This window comes from Magallana gigas, chromosome 10 (genome assembly GCF_963853765.1).
Source record: "Magallana gigas chromosome 10, xbMagGiga1.1, whole genome shotgun sequence".
Classification (NCBI taxonomy): Eukaryota; Metazoa; Mollusca; class Bivalvia; order Ostreida; family Ostreidae; genus Magallana; species Magallana gigas.
The window spans coordinates 21963331-21978472 of NC_088862.1; the positions used below are offsets into that span (position 1 = coordinate 21963331).

The 15142-nt window shown below is 30.1% G+C and overlaps 1 protein-coding gene across 1 annotated transcript; it reads left to right on the forward strand.

Annotated features, from left to right (window-relative positions):
• The first annotated feature begins 2641 nt into the window (after positions 1 to 2641).
• Positions 2642 to 14259, forward strand: LOC105339797 (multiple epidermal growth factor-like domains protein 10). The gene is made up of 11 exons (XM_066074071.1): positions 2642 to 2900; positions 3338 to 3472; positions 7432 to 7572; positions 8867 to 9001; positions 10713 to 10847; positions 11077 to 11211; positions 12141 to 12275; positions 12505 to 12639; positions 13023 to 13160; positions 13333 to 13365; positions 13464 to 14259. The coding sequence occupies exons 1-11, from the start codon at positions 2744 to 2746 to the stop codon at positions 13739 to 13741; spliced, it is 1557 nt and encodes a 518-aa protein (XP_065930143.1). The 5' UTR covers positions 2642 to 2743; the 3' UTR covers positions 13742 to 14259.
• Positions 14260 to 15142: the final 883 nt, after the last annotated feature.

Sequence of the window (15142 nt, forward strand, 5' to 3'; positions counted from 1 at the left end):
AATACATGGTTACAATGTACAATAGGAGTTTTTTTCGTTCCTATCAGTGATTTTTTTTGTCTATGATTATCGGTCAATGTAATCCTTAAAACACAGCCATACATTTGGAAAGTTGTCGAAGACATTTTTTTAATGACCTGCATTTTGGATCGCCATCAAAACTTCTTATCAAAATTTCTATTATTAAAACTGATAACATCATATCTTTAACCTCCAAAAGAAAAAAGGAATTATATTTTTAAAAAAATCCACGATCATTTATATACACATCTTTACAATTATAGCCCTCAAGACTTCAGTTCATTAATTTATGCTATTATGAAAAATTTAAATCATAAAAGTACCCTGTGTCATGTTAAATTTTGCACTTTGGGACTCAGCAATTTTGACGTGCAACGACTTATGCATTTATTTCACATTACAGATACAAGCATACGCTTTAGATTTATTTGTTGTTGAAATTGTAAAACATTTAAACCACTTGTTGTTGAGTTAAAAAAAAACAATAACAAAAAATAATGTACAGGACTGGTAAATGTAGGTAGTAATTCTTCAAGAAAGTCAAATGTAAATCAATATTGACTAACAACACTAGAAACGTAAAACATGAGTTTTATTTCTGCATGCTACCACGATACTTTTTTAAACACATACCTTAGTTGTCAGATAATACAAAATGCTTATAGCGATTGTATTTGTGATTTATCTGTGAAAAATCGATAACGGATACATACGCTACCGTTGATCAACCCGGAAGAATAGATAAACCCTGAACTTTTTTTTATTCAAAATGTGGTCGGATTGTATAGCAGTGATAATTCTAGTACATATATTTGTCACAAACTCACTTGGATTTGGTAAGTTCTACTAATTATGCATAATGCGATTGTCTATATATGTACATAAGTATAATTCGCATTTGACTACGTAAGTCGTTATCTTATATTGTGTTAAGAATTGATACCAGTATAAAATGGATAATATACATGTATGCAGATACCCAAATATACATTTTGAATGCTACATGTAAACTTGATATTCAATAAATGAATAAATTATTAGCCATCCACCTATCTACCCACTCACGTAAAGAAGATCATGGTTTCGGTTGACATTTAATAAAAATCCACCGGTGTTTTTCTATTTAGTTATCATTCACAAAATGTTCTAGTCTGTCTTTCTGGGTTAATGACATCTTGCTTTGCTGGGGGTAATTAAATTATATATCTGTATGATCAAAGATTATCGTATGCAAGATTTTTTTTGAGTAATAGAATCCAAATAAAACGAAAAATGCAGAATGCAACATTTGTACCATTTTTTGAAAATATTTCATACCTTATGTTATGCACCCAGTTTTAATGAAACTTGTAACCTAAGAAACAGTATTTGCAATTGATAAATGAACAGATAGTATATCGTTTTAGAGGCACACGATCAAAACGCATGTAATCAATTGATCATTGCGTTATTACGGGTGCAATTTTTAAAATTATTACCACCAAAGGTTAAAAAACCGCCAAAATAGTACTACACATATTTATAAACTTAATCCAATTTTAAAGGGGCATGGTCACGGTTTTAGTCAAATTTTATTTTTCTGTTTCTAATATTTACAATGCTTTAATTAGGAATGCGTTGCTAAATGATCAAATGAAATTTGGGTGTCAGTCAATGAGATTTAACAGGGCTCACAATTCTTCGTCACAAGGCTCGTGCCCTATTTTTGTTTACATAGGTTCAATATACCAGTAAAAATCTTTTTTAAGCTGATTTGGCTATCTTCTTGTTCATTCTAAGCATAAATAAACAGTTCCTAACGATTAACACATTCATTTGAAGTTTAAAACTAGAATTTTCACTTCAACATTCAAAATGTAAACAAAAGCTTTGTTTACATAGCGAAGAATTGTAAGCTCCAACTTGCTTAAAATTCAACAAATGAAACTCAAATTGTGTTTGCCTATTAAAAATGCCTTACTGAAGCATTGTAAACATTAAAATCAAAAAATTAAATTTTGACCAAAATTGTGACCATGCCCTTTTAACGTAAATGGGCGACTGACCATGGATCAGCAATGCTATAAATTAAAAACAGACAAAGATACACACTAACATTACTAGGATTACTTTCAATTAGTGGCAACTGAATCATTTTTACATTTAAATATAAAAGAAAACCCATTCAAGATCAATTAATTAAATTATTATTGTTTGAAGTTAACTTAGCTCATGACCAGGGATTAACCGGATCAGCGTCCATGGGTGCAGCTCCTGTAGTACCAACTTGGACAGCCGGTAAAGCCATTGATGGAAACACTAGCCAGAACTACTTATCAAACTCCTGTGCTATAACGGCCTTTGACGGAAACCGTAATACTTCTACATGGTGGCGTGTTTGGTTAGAGAGAAGATTCAACGTAGCTTACATAGAAATTTACTTCAGATCTGATAGTAAGTACATGTGCATCAAAATTATAAGCATAAAAGTCAGCATAGTTTACTGTGTTATTTTTTGCAATACAAATTGTTTATTAATAATGTTATTAATAATATTAATAATAAATATTAATAATTTTAAAAAATCTTATTTTCGACTGCATACATGTCATATTGGTTTTAATTTATCATTACTCATTTTCAAGCTTATAGAAGATCAACGGGATTTTCCATTTACACGTATATCTCACAAAATTTCTATCCATTGTCTGATCCAAAACATCTGGTGTATCACCATGATCCTATGTCTGGATGTCCATCGTCTGTTATGAATATCACAGTCAACAATCTTACTCAAGGGATCGCGTTCATCAACACACGACCACAGGGATATACATCCAGCTGCTTTGGAGATAATACCATGTATACAGGGATAGAAATATGTGAAATAAGAGTAATGGGTTAGTATTGTAAATCATATAATTACATATAAATGTACATGTAATCCTTTAAACTTTTCTTTTATAACCGATGTTTATATATATTGTTAACAAATTGTTACATTCAACTGCTGTGTTTTTGTGCCTAAACCAAATTATGAAATTTGTTCTATGAATAGGAAACGTTTGGTCAATGATAAGCAGTCAATAAAAGATATCAAAATGAATTAAAATGGAATCAAATTGAAAATACATTGTAACTCACCACTGCATTATACATGAATTAGTCCATTAATGAGGCTGGTCAGTCAACAATTAACCTTTAATTTCAGATATACCCCCTTTTTTATTTCAACATCCTTACATGCATTTTTATTATTCGTTTTCATTATAAGAAATTGTATTAAAACTTTGATGAAAACGAAGACATTGTTAGTGTATCTAATTGAAATGTATAGGTTGTGATGCATCGAGGTATTCCAACGGATGCACCAGGACATGTTCATCTGAATGTAGTGGAGGCTGTGACGCCTTCAACGGATCCTGTATACATGGGTGTTCTAATCCTAACGCTCTCACCATTGACTGCATTGGTAAGAATATTTTCATAAAAAGAATTTTTTTATTGTTAATTATGAGTTATTGATATTCATTTTCTTTACATAAAAGCTAAAGTTACATATTGTTTTAGGGTTGATCAACTCTCCTATGCAATTTCTCTAACAAACCGAAACTGAAACAGTGTTTGGACCTAAGCACAAATCATCACCACTGACAAGACTTAGTTCTTGAAAATAATTGATAAATTCGATGTAATGTATCAGAAGCATTGTTTTGATTGAAACCTATTTATAAATACCTTTAAAATAGTCAGATTCTTAATAGTACGAACAACTGAGATATTTTTGCAGTCGTATGTATTCCTACGCCAGAGTTCGACATAGTCTTGTTCAAGTTCAAGTTCTTTATTCCAAGAGACAAATGTCTCATAGGTTATACATATGAACATATACATATTAAATAAACAGTAAGAAAAACAAAGTGTACATAATCAATTTGGATAATTCACATGGAGAGTTCGTTGCTTGTTTGCATAATATAAATATTTACCTAAATTACACAGTTCTTTAGTATTAGAGGTAGATAATAACTGTATAACTTTATAGACACTTGGTTTTCGGGAGTAGTATTTTTTAATATACTTATCTCTTAAACTACAAAGTGATGGACAAATAAGTAAAAAATGGAACTCATCTTCAATTACATTTAAGTTGCAAGATTCACATTTTCGACAATCACGTGTTAAATTATCATACCTCCCTGTTTCAATCTTTAATTCATGTGAGGACAACCGTAAGCGTGTAATTAATTTACGATATTTTACATGAATTGGTTTCTTTAGGTAAACTTGTAAACAAAAATGATCAACAACATGTTTATATAATATACATTTTGATGCATTGCTTATATCGTTAACAACTTTTTGTTTAAAGACATCACACATTCTATTAAATATAATATCTAAAATAACAGACTCTTTCATAGTACTTTTATATAAATCGGCTAAGCCTAAGATGGACAATTCTTTCCTAATATTTGAAATCCATATGTCATTACTTTTCACCATGTCTTCGTAGCATGCTTTTAAAATACAGTTTTTACTGTTTCTCAATTTAAACCAGTATTTAAAAATTTTTTGTTTCCTGAAAATCTCTGATGGAAATCTACCTACTTCATAATAAACTACACGGTTGCAAGTATTTTTTCTGACACCCAAAACCTTCTTACAAAAATTTATATGAACTTTTTCTACATCTTGACCTTTATGGAATCCCCAAATTTCAGCACCATAACTAAGTACACTTTTTACATAAGTATCAAAAACATTCAATTGAGTTTCAACATTAAAATTCAAATCTTTCATTTTACTAGATATGCTGAACATTGCTTTATTTCCCTGTGCTGCACAGTGCTTTTGTGTAGATAAAAATGTACCATTGTAGTTAAACAACATACCAAGATAGTTAAATTGATTCACTACTTCTACGTATTTGCTATTGTATTCCCATTTTTCATTATCTTTAACACATTTTCCGTTTCTAAAAATTACAATTTTGGTTTTTTGTACATTAACAGATAAGTTCCATTCATCAGTATATCTGTGCAATGTGTTCAGCATATCCTGTAAACCCTCGGGCGATTCTGCCAAAAGGACAGTATCATCAGCATACATAATTAAAAACATATTAATCATTTGTAATTCAATTGATGTACAATTACTATTTATAAAATATCTTTCAAAATTATTAAGGTACATTGAAAATAATAATGGAGACAATATTTCACCTTGTAGAACTCCAGCTGAGATTCTAAATGTTTCTGTAAATATACCTTTATGTTTAACACATGCTCTTACATTCTTATATAGAGACTTAATAATACGTAACAATTTTCCTCCAAAACCCTCCATTTGCAATTTATGCCATAGTTTTGATCTATCAATTAAGTCAAAGGCCTTTGTATAATCCACAAAACAACAGTACAATCTTTTTTTGTTTTTTAAAGTTCTACTTATGAGATTCTGTAGTACAAATATGGCATCAATTGTACCTACCCCTGGTTTAAAACCAAACTGAGCATCAGTAATGATATTATATCTCTGGTCCCATTCTAACAATCTAGTATTTATAATACTTGTAAATAGTTTTGCCAAGCAACTAACTAATGTGATACCTCTATAATTGTTTAAATCTTGCATTTCACCTTTTTTAAAAATTGGTACAATACAACCTTTTGACCAATTGTCTGGGTAAAAACCAGAGTCAAATATATTATTAAAAAGTCTACACAAAATAGGTATCATAACCTCTTTACATTTCGAAAAAAATTCATTAATTACACCATCTTCAGCATTACTCTTGTTACTTTTCAGTTTCAAAATAGCTTTCTCAACCTCTAATTCTGAAATACACACATCTAACTCTTCATAACATGGTAATATTTCATAATCATCACTAGTGTTGTCATAAGTAGTAGTTTTTACATTTTCAAAAAGGTTCTTAAAATGCTCAAAAAACTCTTTGGCACTTACATCACAACTGATTTTTTTATTATTCTTAAATAAACGAAAAAACTGCTTTGGGTTACATTTTCTTAGGTATTCCATTCTGTCTCCCTGATATCGTTCGTAGTTATGCTTAAACTTCTGGACTGTTTTTTTATAAAGTTTAACCTTTTTCTTTGCACAAAGTACAATTCTATTTACATCCGACTTGCATACATTAAAATTATGCAGTGCACCTCTATAATCACGGTGTTTTGATTTACAAATATCATTTAACCAGGGTTTATCAATACAACGTTCTGCATCTATTACTGTATTTGCCAGTCCACCAGTGATAATACAATAGGGCTTCATTATTTTACAGAGTGTCTTACTAAAATTCGTCACACAATTGTCAACATCTTCTTGTGTATATAACTGGTTTTCTACATATGACAAAAATAAATCATAGTGTTCACTTATTGACCACGTAGCTTCTAAATCAGCACCTTCTTTCCATCTAACTGAAGTACATTGATTTATACTCCCGTTCCCTTGTGAAGTGTTTGCACAGCACAAAGCTTTTGATCCCCCATCTATGTAGTTAGTTTTAATACAAAAAGAAACAGGTGCATGATCGGAGAAGCAGTTAAAAATACCTGTTGAAAAATAAGGAATATTGTCAAAATTGTACACATCTGTAAGTAAATAATCTATCGTACTAGTTCCATTGGCGTTATAAAAAGTGATATTACCATTATAGTCATTTTCATTTCTTCCATTAACAATTTTCAATCCTGTAGTTCTACACAAATTAATCAACTTTTTACCAAAGTTGTTAACTCCTCTGTCTGCATTATGTCTACAGTATACAGTGGCATTATTGTCATAGTCTACAAATGACTGTAAATTCTTTTCTACTGACTTTTCAAGCTTGTCATCAGAAATAAAATCATCCAAAGTTCCACACCGGGCATTAAAGTCCCCTACCACATATATATGACCTTTACGGTGAAAACTACAATAAGATTCTTCTAAATAATCAAAAATATCAACTTTCTCTTTTTTATAAAACACACTACTGTTCAACCATCGGCTGTCTCCGTAAATCTCCGACAAGTAATAGCTTTCCAAAAAGCTAAATTATTAATTGGAAGCATGCATGTATCAATTGAGCTATCTTATCAGAAAATGAATTTTATTTCGCTGCTGATCATAAATTTATAAACGGAACGTGCAGATTTAAGACGAAAAGTCAGTCTTTTCTGCGATATAGAACATGTACATATATATCACTTGAAATTCAATTATTTAATTAATTCAATTCAATATTATATTCAATATTTTTAGGAATGTTCACATATCATATAAGTGCAAGTAAGCTTGAAAGCTTGAGATTAAATTGTCATTTTTTTAAAAATTGTATTTGTTATATTAAGAAGCAAAATCAACTGAAAGGCATTTTTAAAAATTTCCAACCAATAAACTTTTTTTTTTATTTCAATGCAGTGTGTGGTGGTGGACAATATATATCAAACAAAACGTGTGTAGACTGTCCAGGTCATTGTAAAGACGGTGCTCCGTGTAATAAGTTGACGGGAATGTGTGACAACGGGTGTGCGAACCAGTGGACTGGAACATTTTGTAACAGTATGTTGTTAATATAATCTCTTATTGTCTGTCCCAAGTTATTGCTTCCATCAATTTTTGATGATTTTTAATAAAAATACACATACCTGTGAAATAAATACAATTGAATCGATGAAAGGGAATATATCCAAGATATCTTCATTGACCAATTATCCCTTTTCACTCATTAAATTTCACATGAACGAAAACAACGATACTTTGCGCAATTTTTTAACGCTATCATCCGGGCTTATTAATGGCTGATGCAATGCAAAACACCCGTAGACTTTCAATTTTTGGATGTGTATTGAAACCTGAAGCGGTAGAGGGGGCGTTTCAAAAGAGATAATCTGGACATTTTTCATATTAGTGGATGAACGTAGTTTGAACACAAAGGTATTTACTATTATTGAAATATCAAGCAAAAACATTTTAATCTGCTGATTTCAAATTCAATGTTAGTTGTCTGACCGCTTAGCGCAAACATTTTTTGTCAAAACCAAATTCAAGTCGCACTGATGTGATGGTTACTACAGACGGAATAACTGTGTATATTCCATAAACAACAAGATATAAAGCAATATATATGGACCTAAAACTGATTTTTCGTCTTTTATTTTTTAATGAAATTGATTGCAACAACATCACAGGCCACTGTCCCAATGGCTGTCAGTCTCAGTGGCAGGGGACAGGTGCGATGGTACTTATATAATGCTTTATTTTCTTTTCATAATGAAGTAGACAAGTCAATTGGTCATGTTATACAACATGGTGACAATACTCCAGAAATACCGAAATAATTGTGTAACATGCTATAAAGCGTTCGACTAAAAATTGAATATTACCGGTCCTAGTTTTAATTGCAGTTCATATTATTTTACTATTTCTTATTTTTTTAATAGTGTCATGGTTTAACAGATATAAGATTTCAAATAATTCAAAAAAAATATTCATGGCCAATTGATACTTTAAGATTGATCTGATAATTTTTGTTAACTCTGAAATAATTACCCTTCTGTCATTTTTTTAAAAAAATTTTATGATACAATTAGGTTTTTGATATGCTAGCATACTTTAGATGAGGGTAAATGAAATGTATCATCTGTGGCATAACAACAGGAATATTTTAAGACATTTCTAGAAAATACCAGTAATATGTTAGAGCGTCGATATTTTTTTTTAAATGAAAGACAAAACAGAGTATATTTATATGTTACAATATTGGTTTCTCTCAGGGTTTTTTCATTTTAAGGTAACCAAGTTTTGAAAATTGAGAAAAAGCAGTTTATCAAGGGTATTCATTTTGTAATTTTAGAATGTGTAGATGGATTTTACAACGCGTCTTGCACTGGAAGATGCGGTAAATGTATCAATGCTAAGTTTTGTGACAAAGTGAACGGCCATTGTCCAGGTGGATGTACTTTAAACTTCCAAGCTCCTTTATGTCAAGGTAAGTTTCAAACATAGAGAGACTCGAAAGCTATACTAGAATTATAAAAGTTCAGGTATGTCCGTTCTAAAATTGAAAATACAAAACAATTCTCTATTTGTTTTTTCTATTGAAGTAATCTGAGATCTATTATAGACGCAAATATTTGCTATGGTTCTTGTTCGGGCTTTTTCTTGTTATGACCTGGTCCGTTTTATATGTAGATAAGTAATGTTAAAAATGCTGCGTGAAAACAATTTTAATATAAATACTGTTTTAATGGCAATAGTACTAATACCTTTAACACTGAATATGATATGTTAATCAATAACTCTATAACTATCTGTAACTATATTTTAATTTTTAATCAATATTTAACCATGAAAAACTATTCCTTTTAGAAGGTAAGTCATTTATCAGTAAATCCTTTCTTTTCTTAATAAACATACCCAGTGTATTGAGGAGATAAAAAATACATTAATTTGTAATACAATAGGACTGCTGTCAGAGTTGACTAACTTTTGATCTTAATATATTGACGTCCTTTTCTTCTGAATCATTCCCCAACATAATTCGTCTAATTCGTATAACTGCTAATACTATTTGTACTACCGATATATAAAACATCCGGAGAATGTATTTTGTTTTATTGCTGGGGTTTGAGAACTTGTAGATTCATTGTAATGTTATTCAAATAAACGTTATTAAAGGGACTTGGACACGATTTGAGCTCAAAATCTTAAATTTTATTTTCCCATTTTTAATTTTTATAATGGATAGTATTGGTTTTTGAAATGCTTTGCCAAAATTAAAAAAAAAAGATATTGAGTTATAAGCAAGATACAGAATTTGGAATTCTTTGTTTTGTAAACAAAGCTCGAGCCATGTTGTTGTTTACATATGTGTTTTATTGGTATAAGTTTAAATCAAATGTTGCTTCTTCTATTGATAATTTATTTTATAAACACATTGAATAGGTTTGCCTTATTTCCTACGATTTATTATGTCAAAGAAATGGTAATTCCATACTTCACATTATTTGTAAACAAATATAAGACTCGAGCTTTGTTTACATAACAATAATTTCTTACCTCTGTATCTCCTTTATAACTTAGTAATTCTAACATTCAAATTTTGGTCAATCATTCAAAATGTGCAAGTAAACCATTTTATGTATAAAAAAATAAATAATAAAATTTGATCTAAAATTGTCCTTTAAAGTGAGATAGATAACCAGTTATTGGGACGGCAACATTTAGTTTAGTTAAAAAAATCATCCAATGTTTCTATGAGGTACATTAATTACAGTAAGATCAATGTTAATGTGATTCTTAACTTTAAATTAAGCATTCAAATTTTAAAGTGGTCATGAAGAAGATGAGGGAGGAAAATGCGTGTTTACCAGAAGCAAGCAATTATTAAAATTTCACTTATTTTATGCTTTGTAAAGCAAGTCTTAAGTGAAATGATACACGTAATATTAAACAATATCTATAATCAAAGCATTACAAGGATCATATTTTATATGTTCTTGAATTAGTAAGTTTTGCTAATTTAAAAGATTTAAAGTGATCTTATTATGTTTCTTAATATATATATATATATATATATATATATATATATATATATATATATATATATATATATATATATATATATTCTAAATGGTGCTTTTATGTTGAGGTTTTCGTTGTTGTTATAGTTGTGTTCTTGACATTGTTTGAATTGGTAGAATGTGTCGGCAGATTTTACAATCGAACATGTACTGGAGTCTGTGGACATTGTGTGAATGGAGAATTGTGTAATCAAAATAATGGGTATTGTGATAATGGATGCAGCAACCACTTTCTTTATCCTTTTTGCCAAGGTAATATATCTTCTTTTGTTAATATGTATGTCTTTTTTATTAACTGACAGCTGAATAAAGATTGATATAAAAATATTCGATAAAAAATGCAAACAGAAGCAGTGAAAAATGCAGATAACCAAAATTAAGAAAGAATACCCGTGCGTACCTAAACATCTTCCAATCTTGGCTTTATAAATATTTTCTGGCAGAAGAATCGATCAATTGATGTATGATTGTTACATTTCAGTATGCGAAGACGGATATTACGGACATATGTGTAACAAAACATGTGGTCTATGTAAAGATGGACATTCATGCAATAAACACAATGGAACTTGTTTAAATGGTTGTGTGACTGACTTTCAGTCACCACATTGTAAAGGTAACTTTACCAATTGAATTTTTATTCTCTGATATACCGACTGTTTTGCTTACTGATTCATTTATGCTTTATGTTAGCTAACATGATAAAATTGTTGTTTAAACATCAAAGTGTGTAAAATGGTTTCTACAACGCCAACTGTACCGGCAGATGTGGTCATTGCCAAAATGGACAAGCGTGTGATAAGAAAAATGGAAATTGTTTGAACGGTTGTAGTTTAAACTTCCAAAGTCCTTTATGTGAAGGTGTGTTTGATATTTACATGTAATTATTCGGTAGAAACAAAGATGTCTTTGTCGTGCTTAAAAATGAAATAGAACAAATTTGTTTCACAAATAGACACTTTCAGATTGCAAAGACGGGTTTTACAACAGCAATTGTAGCGCTGAATGCGGAAAATGTTTAAATGGAGAAATCTGCCATAAAACGAGTGGACTCACTTTGAGTTTCCTTTCTGTCAATGTTGTTGAGCGATGAGATTTTTGTGTTTAAGATAATTATAGGTAATTTAGAAAAATTATGAAGAAAAAAAAATTAATTGCAATATTATGAATTGAAAACGCACAACGCATCACTGACGAAGACGGACGAAGAACTCCGGCAGATGTTAAATTGAGGGATTCAAAAAACCTAAAAATCAATTGCAACATGTGGTTTTTTATCTAACAAATATTATATATAGTACTTACTTTTATTTCAACGCTAAAAGACGATGATGATGGTGGTTATAATGATGATGATGATGATGGTGGTGGTGGTGGTGTTGGTAATGGCGTTTGATGATGATGATGATAAGCTTATTTTCTGTTTATGCACTTATAATTGTATTCTTAGCAAATACTGCCTTATTTAACATTTTATGGTAGGTCTTTATATTTTAAAAATGACTCAACAAGTGACACCAACCATTCACATAAGTATTTTTTTAGAATGTGTAGACGGATATTACGACAACATGTGTAGATCTGTATGTGGACAGTGCATGCATGGGGAAATATGTGATAAATACAACGGAACATGTGTAAATGGATGTAAACCAAACTTTAAAACGCCTTTTTGTAAAGGTAATTATAAATCTGAGTATGTGTAGTACTTAAAATTAAAGATTATATCGTAAATATATAGAAAAATACGCTTTCAATATTTAAATTAAGATAAATGACACTCGGTTTATATTTGTTTGCGACGATGGATTTTACAACGTAAAGGTACCTTGTGTTAATAATTTTTTATATGCACATTAATGACTGAAACAATGTTGTTAATATTTTTAAAAATTTCAAATTTTCGTAGAATGTTTGCACGGTTTCTATGGACATCAATGTGAGAAAAGGTGTGGAAAATGTAAAGGTGGGGTGATTTGTAACACAACTTCTGATATGTGCCCTGATGGTTGTCAAGAACACTGGTCACCGCCTAAATGTACAGGTTAGAATAAAGATTGATTTTGATGACACTAATCTAAAACATGTTTATTACGTTTTTAATAAATTGAGTCTCGATATACTGAGCTGAAAGAATGAACACAACTACACTGTAGTATTATGAAATATATTGTTTAAAAAAAAAATAAAAAAAAATTATTATTTTCAAAATAGGTAAAAGAGTTTTGAACTAATAATTGTTCAATATATTCATAAGGGGCAATAGAAAATTTTTATCAGCAAAAAGTAATGGGCATTTGAAAAATATTGACTTGTATTGTGAAGAATTAACTGGACACAGAGTTGTTTTTACCGCAAGATTGCGATTATGATGATAATAATGGTGATGATATTAATAATAATAGTTTGTTTCTTTCGGTATTCTAGAATGTGTACCGTACAAGTATGGTCGTAACTGTGCGTTTGACTGTGGTCACTGTAAGGACGGGATGACATGTTCTACAGACACCGGTCGGTGTACGAAAGGGTGTGAAGACGGATGGACCGGAAACCTCTGTTTGACAGGTAAGTGACAGGTAAGTTACCTTTTTGTGTGATTGGTGTGTGTAAAAATGGAGGTATCAGATTGATTTTTGTGTGAGATAGGAAAATTACTGACGTCTGAGTGGCCTGTTTGCTTATCATTTAGTAGCATGTCAATATATTATGATTTGAATTTTTTTTTATTTATTTTCAGTTAAAGTAGACGTTGCAGAATCTCAAAAACAAAGTAAGCGCATATGTGTTTAATACCATGATATTGAAAACATATATTTGTTTAAATTCAATTAAATGGTAGTTATATACTTTAACGTTCTTTTTTCCTAGGTGAACAAATGACAACCACCGGAACGGTTGCAATAGCGGTCCTTTCAACTTTGTTGGTAATTGCAATACTTATCATAATATTCATGGGACGAAAGCTTATTTCAAAACAAACCAACAAACGTCAAACAGATGTCCCAATGTCTCAAAAACAAGACCCGTCGCAAACCTATACTGATTTAACAGTTACAGACGAAACGCATGCGTACTCAACGCTTGGCTCTGATGTTCGTGAGGCACCTTACCAAGTTATCAGTGACACTTCTAACACGATACAATAACTGTCTTGATAATTAGATAATAGAATCTTATAGTAGGTCAATAACTTTGTAATCTCGAACACATATATTGCAAACAAATCCATCATGGATCAAATCCACCTATGTTATTAAAGGTTACCATTTTAGTGTACACTGTATATGATTTGTGTTGAATAATATATAATACTATTTCTTTGTACATGTACATATTTTTGTAACGTAGGTTGTATTAGATATGTGAAATTTTAAATACCTCGATATGAATAACATGCATTAAGGAAGCAGACTGGAAAAGTTTACCTGTTAATATTAATTAAAACCTGAAATATGATACAATGATTACGCTTTGACATAACAAAACGATGCAACAACGACGTTGCTGAGAAGTGATCACTAACACAGTAATAATATATGAAAATTCAACTTGAAGAGCTCTACAGAAGTTTTGCGATGCAGGAGTTTTGTATCCAAAATAAATTGTTTTCATCTCCTTGCTGCCTTTATGTTCTTACATACTACATGTACTATCCGACTGGTTTGCACATGATTAGATAAATGTTGATATATATTTTAGTAAAAAAGACTTAAATTATTTCTTTCTCCGTTGATAATATTTTATCAAAAAAGACTTAAAATTTTTTCTTTCTCCCTACTTTTTCTTCTTGTTCTTCCTTATTTTTCTCTCAAAATAAAAATACTGATGAAATTTTTAAAAAGGTTGAATGGTCATCCCTATTTCCTATAAGTAAGCTATATTTTTTCCCTGAAATGAAAAGCTATGTATTAAGGAAAATGTTCAAATCTTAAAGCTAAAATATTTGGATTTTTTCTTAACTGAATAAAAGCTTACAGCTAAAAATATCGTATCTGAAAGTTTAAGACAGGTCTGATAGCTAAATTGTTGACAATCGAATTTCCTAAAGGAGACAATAAATTAATGAATAAAAAATTAAGAACTTAAATTGTTTTAACTTATCAACAGCGATTGAAACTGACAAAAAACTGACAGGACTGAAATTGACACGTCCTGTTAATCTTTTTAATTATGAAATGCTATAGACATTTTAACACAGAAAGTTTTTGCTGGTCCCATAATTAAGTCCAGTATATATTATAAAGCAATTTCAAAATACATTTATATACATCAAAGACACTAGATGTTCATAAAGATCTAACGAACATCTCTAAAAATTAAGTTACAAGAGTTTCACATATAATTTTTAGCCAAATGTGTTCAATTGGTGTGTTGAAGTAGTAATTGAATAGAGATAAATAGATTTACAAAAACTTAAATTGGCTTCTATAATATATTAATGATCATTCACTTTCACTAATAAAATAATAACCGATTAGAACTATTGATTTCAATTTATGAGGGCCAATTTTTCCCTTCAAATGTAAGATCAAAGCAAAAAGATTATT

What these genes read in the sequence shown, in the direction of transcription:
- LOC105339797 (XM_066074071.1), top strand. Translation starts at nt 2,744, where the DNA reads ATGTCTGGATGTCCATCGTCTGTTATGAATATCACAGTCAACAATCTT. An exon ending in TCTCACCATTGACTGCATTG is followed by an intron (nt 3,473 to 7,431) that starts GTAAGAATATTT and finishes ATTTCAATGCAG; the next exon opens with TGTGTGGTGGTGGACAATAT. An exon ending in TCAGTCACCACATTGTAAAG is followed by an intron (nt 11,212 to 12,140) that starts GTAACTTTACCA and finishes GTATTTTTTTAG; the next exon opens with AATGTGTAGACGGATATTAC.